This window comes from Emys orbicularis, chromosome 10 (assembly GCF_028017835.1).
Source record: "Emys orbicularis isolate rEmyOrb1 chromosome 10, rEmyOrb1.hap1, whole genome shotgun sequence".
NCBI classification, from domain to species: domain Eukaryota; kingdom Metazoa; phylum Chordata; order Testudines; family Emydidae; genus Emys; species Emys orbicularis.
The window spans coordinates 47,318,105-47,330,907 of NC_088692.1; the positions used below are offsets into that span (position 1 = coordinate 47,318,105).

Below are 12,803 nucleotides of genomic sequence, written 5' to 3' on the forward strand. Positions count from 1 at the left end.
TTTGACGTAAGCAGCAAGGCACAACAGGAGCTTGTTACAGTGCCACTAGAACCAGCCCATTGGCCCTGCCCAGCACTACTCTGCAGGCTTGGAGAGCCTGACACTGACCCAGACAGCTACCCCCACCTGACTCCGAGCCAGGTCATCGCCTGAACCACTAGCCATGTTCTTGCAGGAGAATCTATTGGGGTAGTGCTGGCCCAGGCAGAAGGAGCTCACCTGGGTCCTCAGATGCTGGGCGGAGCTGGTGTCTGGAAGAGTCCTGCGTGGACTGGTCCCTGGCACCGGTTTGTTCCTCCCCCCCACCCCACATGGTTTTCGTCCTTGTTGCCAAAGGCCCAGCCCTACCTCTGCCAGCCGCTGCAGGGAGGGTCCTCGGGCAGCTCAGCCCTGCCATTCAAATCAGGGAAGGTGCTTGTCTCAGGGGGCTGGATGCAGCCCTGTCCACGTCCATCCTTTAAACCGGATTAGCCGCACGGATAGCTCCACCCAACCCTGTGCAGAACTGCCCCAGGCTGACCCCCCTCCAATCCCCTTTCCAGGCAAGCTGACAGGAATGAGTGAGATCACGGAGAAGCTGACGCTGCCGGACAAATGCCAGAGTGACCACACGATCGTCCAGCGAGTGACGGCGGCCGCCAACGTCAGCCGCGTGCCCTGCGGAGTGGACAATGAGTACAGGTGGGGGGGACCCCGATCTACACACACAATTCCCAACTGCTGGAGCTGAAAGGAGCAGCCGGCCATCCCTTGGGGGAGACAGCACCGCACCGAGGAGCTGTGGGTTACAGAGGGGCTGTGGCCAGAGCCCCTGTTTCCATTGGGAAACAGGCAGGCACTGGCTGAGGCGGGTCCATGTTCTACTCAGTGCCTTGCATTCACCCGCTCTGGGACCTGCCGGTGCCGCTCTGGGACCTGCCGGCTCCTGGTGCCTTTGGCTGCCAGTTCCTGGGCTAGATTAGTACCAGGGGACACTGTTGTAAAGTGGATGTGACACTGGCATGCTGCTTGTGGCAGTCCCTTGCCCGGACAGGGGCTCCAGGCTGCGACCCAGCTCTCCTGTGGTTTGCAAGGCAGCTCTGAGGTCAGCAGGTCTGGCCACACCAGGTGGGTGAATGGAGCAGCCATTAGCAGGAAGTCTCTGCCCCAACTGTGCCCCTTCCGGTGCTACGCAGGCACAAGGGATGGCTAGAGGCCCAGTGCTGAGGCACAGGCTGTCTGCCTCAGGGCCACCTCTCCCAGCACTGGGCTGCAGCCCTGGGGATGAGGTGGGTGTTGCCCTAGGACAGCGCCTTCATGCCCCCTCCTTTCCCACGCGCAGGTTCGCTGCCAAGACGGTGACCAGCGGGAGCCTCGTCCTCATCACCTTGGAGCGGAAGGAAGGAGCCAGGGCCCACCTAACTGTCAACAGTGAGAAGATGGTGATTGGCACCATGCTGGTGCAGGACGTTAGCCAGGCCTTGGCACAGTGACCAGGAGGCCGCTGCTGCTCCTCCCCATCCCCCCGCAGCCTCTGAACAGCACCCTGCCCATCCCCCCACCAAGATTCCCCCCTCCCCACTTTCTGTTGTCCACATCTCAGCCCCCTCTCCATTGGCTGGCAGCAGTGATAGACAGACCTGCTCCTCCCACCCCTTTCCAAGGCTTGGGAACTGGGACAGGGTGCTCCCTGCTGTCCTTACCCCCCTTCTCCCCCCACCCCCACCCCCGGTGCACAGCCACTGCCCTGGAGGCTTTTGCTCCCCCCGAGACCTGGCTGCGTCCCTGAGGAGCAGGGGGTGAGGGAGGGGAGCAGATGAAGGCTGCTGAGCTCGGGGGTGGGTACCGGGGCAGCAGCCAATGGAGGGCAAGCCCTGCTGGCGCCCTGGCAGTGTGGCCTTGGGCTCCGTGCCGTGAAGTCGCTCCGTGCCGGTCTCGCTGTAGCTCTATTTATTATGACCAGGAACCTCAATACAATCCCTTGGAAACTGTCCCGCTGCCCAGCTCTGCCTTGTGTGTGGAATTACTCCTCCAGCCCCCGGTGGGTCTGCCCAGGTGCCCGTCCCACTCAAGCCCGGCAGCCTCTCCCGTCCCAGCTGGGGCTGGCAGCCGGCCCTGCAATGCAGGCCCCAGTCTAAGCCTTGCTATGGGAGCGGGTGGGGGCCTTAGGGTCCCGATCTGTGAGATCCAGTGTCTGGGGCCCGGCTGGCAAACACCCTGGAGGAGAGACGCCATGGAAATACCATGCTGCTTGGAGTGAGCCTAGCACAGGAGGGGAGGGAAGGTCCAGAGAGCCCCTCTGCCGCCTCCCCTGGGCTCGCAGAGGATAGGAAGGGGGCAGCCAGCCCCAGATCAATGCTCCCGCTTTGGAACAGTATTAGCCCTTCTGCCAGGAGGAGATGGAGAGTCCGCAGCCCTCCCTGTGCATAGGGAAGGGTTCTCTGCGCTTTCTGCTCTGAAGAGCCCTGTCCCGGCCTTGGCCCAGCCCTGCCCCCCCCCCCCCCGCCCCCACCAGTGCAGCCGTCAGGCCTGCAGAGTGGGGCCCTGGGAGGGAGGGGCAGGAATACAATGGGGAAGTGAGGCCTTGGCACTGCAGAGCTCAGGATGGGGGGGATGGGTAGAGCCCTTGTGTTTGCTAGCCCCCCTCATTGACATAGCCACTTAACTTGCCAGCCATACACCGAGGGAACCTCCCCCCACACTGCAGCTGCCTCTGGGGAGCAGGCTAGTAGCCTCTTAGCACCGCGCTGTGACCCTACATGGGAGCTCCGCACTGAGAGCAGGGAATCCCCATTAACAGCAGGCTGCAGCAAGGGCCCCGTTCTTCACCAGGGAGCAGCCCCCCGCTGCAGGGATCTCCATGGGGCCAAATGAAGGGCCCAGCTCAACCAAACTCCAGTTCACCCTGCCCAGGTCCTGCTCAGCCAGCCTGGCCTCAGTCCCTCCTGGCACTCTGGGGCAGCTTGTGGGCCACTCCCTCTGGAGGCCACTCAATGGCGTGATGCCTGTTGCCCAGCTGCAGCCAAGGGGCGAGGCCAATCATCCTGCGGGTGGAGCAGGAGGACATCCCCCTGGAGGGGGAAGATTTGTGGATCTGCTGCTAGTCTTCTTCAGCACCACGTACGGGAGTATGGTGGTGCAGTGCAGAGGGGGCTGGGCAGTCAGCACCCATGGTGAGGTGCCAGCCAACTTGGGCCCAGCTCAGCACCTCGAACCAACCCTGCCCCATGAAGCTGGGGGGAGCCTGGGCCCTTTCTTAGGGGCTCTCAAGTGTGGGCACCAGGCTGGCATGGGCTTACAGTGCCCCCAGCACATTCCCAGGAGGTTGGCAGTGGGACAGGGAATCTTTCACCTCAGCTCAGTGCTGAGTGTCCACATCACAGGCTTCCCCACTGCCCTGGGCCTTCCCTGGCTGGCTCAGGAGAAAGGCCAAGAACTGATGCTCTGGCACTGGGCTGAGGTGCACTGCAGGAAAGGATGCCCTGCTGGGCTGCAGCCAAGGGCATCCTTCTCCACAGCAGCCTGTGGCCACCTCCATGATAGTACTGCCACCGCCCAGATGCAGAAACCGGCCACCCCCTGCCACCAACAAACATTGGCACAGACCAGTCAGGTGCCAGCTCCTGGCCCTGGCCCAGGCTCCCTGCCCATCTCACACTTGGGGACGGGCTGGCTGTGGGAGCTGTGCCCATGGGAGAAAGCTCCTGCTTCCCTCATTGCCTGGCAGGCCAGGTGGCCCCTGTGGTGACTTGGCCTTTGGCCATGACACCAACCTGTGGGCTGGCCTTGGGCCTTGAGGGCGAAGCAAGGTCCAAGCCCATTAGCACCCAGACTAACATGTGCTGAGACTCTGAACTTAGCTACAGCCCTCACTGTGTTATAACAACCGCATTTGGCTCCTCCCACTGAGGGAATGCAAGTCCTTTACAAAGATGGGGAAACTGAGGCACAGATGGGCTGGGACTCACCCATGGTCACAGAGCCCAGTTCCCTGCTCTAACCACTAGACCAGGGATAGGCAACCTATGGCATGCGTGCCGAAGGCGGCACACAAGCTGATTTTCAGTGGCACTCACACTGCCCGGGTCCTGGCCACCGGTCCGGGGGGCTCTGCATTTTAATTTAATTTTAAATGAAGCTTCTTAAACATTTTTAAAACCTTCTTTACTTTACATACAACAATAGTGCCTCTCCCCAGTACCTGCAGCTGTTCTCCGGGACGCTGTGTCTGTGGGCCCTGGGGCTGATGCCCTCATTTCTTCCAGGGGACGGTTTGGCTGGGCATAGGCAGGTTTCTTTGGTGCACCCTGCGGCCTTTGGGTAACGGCCAGTGCGCCTGTTGCTCCTCTCCCCACCCCTCATGGTTTCATGGCGCAGCAGCCCTGCTGGGTGGGAGGACTGGCCTGGGCTGGGGGAACATGGGGTGTAGTGTTCAGTCACCCCGGGGTGGTACTGTGAAACAGTCGGTCGGCTTGAAGGACCCGGAGGGTCTCCCAGCCACAGCTGATGTCTGTGCCGGGAACATGACCCGCTGCAGCGCAGCAACGTTCCTCCTCATCAGACCAAGGCCTGTGCTACACAGCTCCCTGCCCTCCACAGGCGAAAACTGGCATCTGGACACTGCCCAGAGCTGCAGCTGCCAGGAAGGATTATTAGCCCTGCTTCACAGATGGGAAATTGAGGCACAGAGAGATTGTGACTTTCACAAGCTCACACAGGCAGCAAGTCTGAAGCAGAGCAGGGCACTGATCCCAGGTGGCCCAAGCCCCAGGCGGGTGCCAAACCACCAGACACCACACAAGTCTTTTTCCCCAAGGAAGAGCTGTTGTAGGCACCCTGGGGAATGGAGTCATACTACAGGGGGATGAGCATGGCTATTTCCCTGAGGCACAGGGCTGGCACCCAGTGGAGTGTGCACAATTTCAGGTAGCTCAGTGTTGGCCAGGTGCACACACGGGACAGGTTTAATACTGTTTCCTTGCAGAAACCCGGCAGCCTTCAGCACTTTCTTACACTAGTATCCGTTAGCTGCAGATCTGGGGGCCTCGAATTCAGTGCTATGCTGTCCTTTGCCCTTTTGAGTTCATTTATCATCTGTCTAGAGAGGAAGGATGGGCCAGTGGATAGGGTGCTAACCTAGGACTTGGGAGCCCCAGGGCCAAGTCTCTGCTCCCCACACACTTCCTGTGTGGCCTTGGGTAAGTTAGTCTCCCTAGGCCCCGGTGTAATGGGAATACTAGCACGGCCCTGCCTCAGCGGGACGTTGGCAGGAGTGCAGGCAGAGCGCCAGAGATCAATAGTGCTTAGAAGGGTTTTCTTATTATTTTTAACAGATAAATAGCTAGGACTTTACCTTAGAAACCTCAAGCCCGTCCCTGGTTTTGCTGGAGGGCATCCAGGGGCTGTGTCTTGGAGTCCTTTCGCTCCTAAACGGAAAGTAAGGTGTGTTAACGCCTTAACAAAGAGACCCATTCTCCCACACATTGCCAAGGCATTGGCGTTAAATAGGTATTAAAGCTACTGCAAAGCGGGTGGACTCCAATCCTCCTGATGGTGGGCAAGAGCCCCATGGCACCATTTCTTGTGTAATCCTGCACAATATGATACTATGGGGAGATTATTGGGTGGAGGATGTACTATGGGTGGGGGAGCCTGAAAATACAGTGGTCTTCTAAGGACTGGTCTGCCCACAAACATGTACCATAATCACAAAGTCTTGTCTACACCCTACCTTAATTAAACTGGTTTAATTAAACCACTGCACACTCCGGTATGGATGATCTGATTTAAGAGGGGCTAGCTTTGGTTTAGCTTACACCTGTTCTTAATCAACATGCATCCGACGAAGTGGGCATTCACCCACGAAAGCTTATGCTCCAATACATCTGTTAGTCTTAAGGGTGCCACAGGACTCTCTGTTGCTTTTTACAGATCCAGACTAACACGGCTTCCCCTCTGATACTTGACACCTGTTCTTAATCAACTGAGGCTAATCCAAGATAAATCTGGTTAAATTGAAATACAAGCATCCACACAACCTTTTGCACTGGTTTACCTAAATCATCTTAAAAGCCCACCTGACGTGAAACTAGGGCATCTCTGTCTGTAGACACATCCTCAGCCAGTTTTATCTCACACCTTTTGTTATTTGGGGGCAGGTCCCTGGGTGGACTGGATACCTATTTTGGACTAAGAGTGGCCTATTTCAATTGGTATATAAAAAAGAAAGATTAAAGTCAAATAGGACAGTCTTCATCCAAAATAAGGGTGTCCACACAGAGAGACTTTCACAAACAACAAAAAATGTGAAATAAAACGGATTTAGTTACTTCACTTCCAGTGGGGGTGTAGCCCAGCCCTAGTTATCTCCCTGCAAGTGTACGTATAATCAGGCCCTAAGTGTGCCTGGCAATTAACCAGCAGGAGAGAAAAGAGTCTCACTGTCTCTGTGGCCGGCATCCCAACAGACTCAGGCCAGCAGAGAATGCTGCATGCTAAAGCTAAAGGATGCAAAACACCCTCCATGCATGCGCCGAAGTACTTGATACAAAGCGTGGGTGGGCGGCTTAGCGCTGAACTTGATATCCTTGAAAAAGCCAGCAATGGAAAATTCCTGGAGAAGAGAGGACAGAATGGCAGCTCACTCTGTGACTCCAACAGGGAAGGGATGCTGCTAGTAGGAGAGATCATCTCTTAAAGGAAGCTGGAGCGAAGACCCCTGGATCCTGGGGCCACAAGTGGGTCATGGAATGGCTGGGAGGGGTTGAGAGTGTATGAGCCCCACCAATATCTTAGGCCAGAGCCACAAGGAATTAATGGTGTTAACGGGACTTTATTCCTGAGGGCACCTCACGTGCACTTCTTCGTCCTGCAGAACAAATACCAAGAAAGCACAGTGCTTTGGAATCTGCCCCTTTGCTCCGTAGCCTCAAACAGCAGAATTCAGGGGAGGCTTTAATGAGCACAGGCCAACAGTCTGTTACTGTTACATGCTCTGTGGGATAAACCAGTAACATGTGGGGTTTGCCTTTCAAGGAACTCAGCACCCAGGTAGGCTCCCAAATAAGGGGCAGATCTCCCATGTGCTCAGCTCCCAGTGTGACACCAATGGTCTGATTTTCAAAATTGTTCACCACACAAAGTGCTCTTTGAAAGGCCAGCCCCTTATTTTGGTCCTCAGATAGATGCTGAGCTTTCCTCTGTCACTGATTGTCTTGTCTAATCTCAGAGGACGTCTGATTCTGAGGTAGCTGCTCCACATAAGCTATGTTTTCTTATCTGGGCTCTGTATTTATTACCCTCTGGATTTTGAGCAGGCTGGTCTAATACGCTTTGGATTGTCTGCTCTGTACCAACAATTGGCAGGTGTTAAGTCTAAGAGGCAGCTGTCTACAACCTGGCTAAGACAGGGATAGAATTATGATGGAATAGAGAGAGAGATTGTCCAAAAGAGAGAGAAATCCTAGCTTGGAATAATTCAGTAATGTCCCCAACTCCCCTGAAGAGTTATCTAGGAAAGAAAATGAAACAAACCAAAATGGACAAGGTCTTTGACAACTTTTTTTTCTGAAAGCTAACAAAATGCTGGAATACCTGCAGTTCAGGAAGAATAATCTTTCAAGCTGTTTGATGGTTTGTAATTTTGTTTAAAGTTTTTTTAAAAAAAGTTAAAAAGAAAAATGAGCGGTGTGAGCTGGAAGATCATGATAATAATCATGTTTTCCATCCCGCTAGTTAATTCCACAGCGCACACAACACAACAGTTTAGGACAGGAAGTGAAGAAGAATCCCACATTCCAACTGAAACTGCAGAGGGAATTTTAGGAAAGAGGAATGTGAATTAGGCTAAAACATCACTGTCTCCCAAGATCTATAATGACTACACCTCAGTCTCAGCCTCACTTTTTTGTCAATTCCAAAGTATAGTTCTTTCCAATGCATAGTGCCCCCTAGCCTCACCCTGGAGCATTAGCACAGTACTGACACAGAGGAAACAGCGCCACCTATTGAATCAGCTACTCAATTTCTAACAGAACCTGAGTTTTCTCATCCAAGAGTTGACCTACCCTGCTCTGGCTTCTCTTGTAAAATGCCCCGAGCTCTGAGCAGGCACAGCCCAGGGGAACGCAGCTGCTGGGCCCATCTCCTTCTCTCACATGATGGGGGGTAGGGCTCTGTGCTCTGCAGTGATCTATTAGCGTCCTCTGGGTGATCTAGCAGGCAAGGTGGGGAAAGAGCAGCTTGGGATCTGCCCAGAAAGGATTAGCTCAGGGGAAAAGGCTCCAGAATGAATGAGGTCCAAAAGCTGCACCGTGACCATGGCTTCCACGGTTCTGTGATCAGCTCCTCTCCTGTGGAAGATGTAGCTGCAGGATAGGCTGACAGAAGCCCCTTTGCACTGTGACTGCCCCTGTGCATTTAAAAATGTGACTGTTGCCCCTTTGGCCCAAGCCCTTTGCCAGTATTTGGGGGCTGCAGGTTTGTTTCCGTTAGGAGGAGAAACTGATGCCACACGTCAGGTCTATTCTTTGGTGCAAGCCTGGTAATGAGGGCTGGCCACATAGTCCTGTTTCCCTAACGTGTAGGAACAAACAACTGCAGGCAGCATACTGGCTCAGAATCCCCCACGTCTGCCACTGCAGCGCACTCTGTGTCCAAGAAGGCCTGGCCCCCTGCTTCCTCTCCACCTTTGTCTTCACTGCAGACTTAAGGCTCTGACCCAGGTTTTAGCCCAACCCCCTGCCATCCACACACAAACCCCCTTTAACCTGGGTTCATGCGTGTTTTGAGCCTCGGCTGGCTTGCAGGTTAGATCCCAGGTTTCACTTTAGCACCACAGTGTGGGTGCAGCTGAAGCCTGGGTAATGGAGCTCATTGTGACAGACCTCCAATGCATTCCCACAATTCCCCAGGAGCATGCTTTGGGGAGATGCCCCCAAAACCACCAACTGGCAAGAGCATCTCCAAGAGGCTGGAGGAGGAGAGGAGCATGCAGACAGCAGTTCACCACATTCTACAGGCCATTACCCTCTGACCCCACTGAGGGGTACCAAAAGAAACTGCACCATCTGCTCAAGAAAATCCCTGAAGAAGCACAGGAACAAATCTACATAGACACACCCCTACAGCCCCAACTAGGGTATTCTATCTGCTACCCAAGATCCATAAACCTGGGAATCCTGGATGCCCCATCATCTCAGGCATTGGCATCCTCACAGCAGGATTGTCTGGCTATGTGGACTCTCTCCTCAGGCCCTATGCTACCAGTACTCCCAGCTATCTTCAAGACACCACTGACTTCCTGAGGATACTACAATCCATTGATGATCTTCCAGAAAACACCATCCTAGCCACTATGGATGCAGAAACTCTCTACACCAACATTCCACACAAAGATGGACTACAAGCCGTCAGGAACAGTATCCCCAATAAAGTCACGGCAAACCTGGTGGCTGAGCTTTGTGACTTTGTCCTTATGCACAACTATTTCAGATTTGGGGACGATTTATACCTTCAAGCCAGTGGCACTGCTATGGGTACCCGCATGGCCCCACAGTATGCCAACATTTTTATGGTTGACTTAGAACAACACTTCCTCAGCTCTCGTCCCTTAGTGCCCCTACTCTACTTGCGCTACATTGATGACATCTTCATCTGGACCCATGGGAAGGAGGCCCTTGAAGATTTCAACAATTTCCACTCTACCATCAACCTTAGCCTGGACCAGTCCACACAAGAGAGCCACTTCCTGGACACTACAGTGCAAATAAGCGATGGTCACATAAACAGCATCCTATGCTGGAAACCTACTGACCGCTATACTTATCTACACGCCTCCAGCTTTCATCCAGACCACATCACACAATCCATTGTCTACAGCCAAGCCCTAAGATACAGCCACATTTGCTCCATCCCTCAGACAGAGACAAATACCTACAGGATCTCTATCAAGCATTCTTAAAACTACAATACCCGCCTGGGGAAGTGAAGAAACAGATTGACAGAGCCAGAAGGGTACCCAGAAGTCACCTACTAAAGGACAGGCCCAACAAAGAAAGTAACAGAACGCCACTAGCCATCACCTTCAGTCCCCAACTAAAACCTCTCCAGCGTATCATCAAGGATCTACAACCTACCCTGAAGGACAATCCCTTACTCACACAGACTTTGGGAGACAGGCCAGTCCTCACTTACAGACAGCCCCCCAACTTGAAGCAAATACTCACCAGCAACTACACACCACATTAGAAACACTAATCCAGGAACCAATCCCTGCAACAAACCCCGTTGCCAACTCTGTCCGCATATCTATTCAAGGGACACCATCATAGGACCTAACCACATCAGCCACACCTTCGGGCTCGTTCACCTGCACATCTACCAATGTGATATATGCCATCATGTGCCAGCAATACCCCTCTGCCATGTACATTGGCCAAACTGGACAGTCTCTACGCAAAAGAATAAATGGACACAAATCAGACATCAAGAATTGTAATATTCAAAAACCAGTAGGAGAGCACTTCAATCTCCCTGGACACTCAATAACAGACTTAAAAGTGGCTATTCTTCAACAACAAAAACTTCAAAAACAGACTTCAATGAGAAACTGCAGAACTGGAATTAATTTGCCAACTGGACACCATCAAATTAGGCCTGAATAACGTCTGGGAGTGGCTAGGTCACTACAAAAAATAATTTCCCCTCTGTTGAAACTGACACCTTCTTGTCAACTGTTGGGAATGGGCCACATCCCCCATGACTGAATTGGCCTCGTTAGCACTGACCCCCCACTTGGTAAGGCAACTCCCATCTTTTCATGTGCTGTATATTTATACCTGCCTACTGTATTTTTCACTCCATGCATCTGATGAAGTGGGTTATAGCCCACGAAAGCTTATGCCTAAATAAATATGTTAGTCTCTAAGGTGCCACAAGGACTCCTCATTATTTTTACAAACCTCACGGGTACTTACTACAAGGGAAAGGGGACCAGACGTACATCCAGCAACACCCTGCTCACTTGTGCTTACTCTGAGGAGTTTGGCTGGGTGCTTGGCACCACCTCGACTACAGATCCCAGTGCCGGGCATGATGGGATTTTGAGGCAAACCGGTCTGGTGTATAGATTGGGGGCAGTGGGGCATTGCCAAAGGATCCCTGAGAGGAGAGGCGCCGGGTCAGATCTCAGTCCTGGAACAGATCTTGCTGCCAAAGCAACTGGCCGGAGTCCCTGGCCCTATCTGGGGATGTGCCCCAGGAATGGGCAGGAGAGGAAGGGGCATCAGAGCTGGAGCATCAGCTGAGTAAGATGCAGCTGCCATCTTTGTTATTGTTATGGGCGAAATCAGAGCATAAGTGGGAGGGTCACAAAGGAATTACTGTCCTGGAGGAGATGGCGTGCTAAGGGGCAGCCTTCGCATCAGCTGAGGGTGGAAACTGCGCCATTGCCCAGCCCCCTTCCTCCACCCCACCCCCAAGATGGCTTCCAAAGTGGGGAGGAGGGGGGAGAATTTAAACCTGCAGCTAGTGAGTTATTCTAATTAGGATGCATCTGGTTGTACTAGGATGTAACTCTGTCAAAACTGGGACGACAGACTTAGCAAACACAAATGCATAGCTAAATACACACACACAGGCTGCACTCCGTTTATAACACCGCCATGACTGCAGTGACCCAGAGAGAACATCCGTCCCCCTGGCTGTATTACGTGGCAAAGTCCCTTGGTGCTGGTGGTGCTTGGCCTCCTGGCATGGCGCGCTGTCCGGGTGAGGGTGGTGAAAAGGCATATCTGTGGTTCACAAGCTTTGCATCCTAGTTCAGTATCCTGTTTACATTCCCCTGTTCCCCCCCCTGCCCCCACTCCTGGCTGATGATGCTTGAGAAGTTTTCATACCAGAGAAACTCAAGTGATAGTGAGATTCCTGGGTAGGGCAAACTTCCCATGCCCACCCCTGTGGGCTTACGTGCCCACTCCAGTCATTGCTTTGCTGATTAGTCATCGGGTGACAGAATAGCTTCTTGACAGACAGTCTTCATCCTCTTCCAATATGGAATCACCAGCGATTAACATCTTCCAATGCTGCTGCTGCCTGAAATAGAGTTAAGCCCATAACTGGTAACAGGCCACTGGTCCGGTAGCCCTAATGGCCTCCTCATGAGGCTCACAGAGCCCTTCTCTGATTTTTGTTTTTAATGAATTAAATATGAAATACCTACTGTAGGCTCTGTGGACTGCTAACATGGGCTGCAGCTGCCCCGACCAGGCAGATGGGTAGAAATGAAATAAAGGCATGCACCAAAGAGATGAAAGTATCCACCTGCGGCCTTGCCATGACAAAGAACGGAGAAGGGAAGATATTTTCCTTCTTCTCTCTCTTTGACCTCCTGCGCCCTCTGGTGCATAGGGCCTCCCCCATTTCTGACAGTTAGTCCGGTCTTGCGCTGGTCTGTCCAAGGTTCTGAGGATCACATTGGTGGATTTGGCTTCTTTATTGCTCTGCATAATCCTGATCAAGCTATAGTACAAGCTTTCATTGTCTTGGCAGGACCTCCCACCTCTGCCAGGCTGACTCAGCCACCAGGGCTCTTGTGGAGAGGAGCCTGAATCAGCCAGGGGAGGGGGAGGATCAGGGACAACCTGCTGCAAGAAATGCATAATGATTTTGCATGGAGCTCAACCAGGCACCTTGAGTGCCAGACCAAACAGCTGGAGGGGGACAGGGAGAGGGAGGAAAAACTGGTCATGGACTTCAGTGAGCACAGCCAAAGGATGAGGGGGCAAGACCGAGAGCAGCAAAGGAAGTTGTTTGTACAGGTTTTT

The 12,803-nt window shown here is 53.3% G+C and overlaps 1 protein-coding gene across 7 annotated transcripts in view; it reads left to right on the forward strand.

Annotated features, from left to right (window-relative positions):
* Positions 1-1,472, forward strand: part of AP3B2 (adaptor related protein complex 3 subunit beta 2) — a 66,360-nt gene extending 64,888 nt beyond the window's left edge. For all 7 annotated transcript variants that reach the window (XM_065411776.1, XM_065411777.1, XM_065411778.1 and 4 more), the window contains 2 exons: positions 543-681; positions 1,322-1,472. In XM_065411776.1, the coding sequence (XP_065267848.1) occupies positions 543-681; positions 1,322-1,472 (290 nt within the window). The remainder of the gene's footprint in view (positions 1-542; positions 682-1,321) is intronic.
* The last annotated feature ends 11,331 nt before the right edge of the window (positions 1,473-12,803 follow it).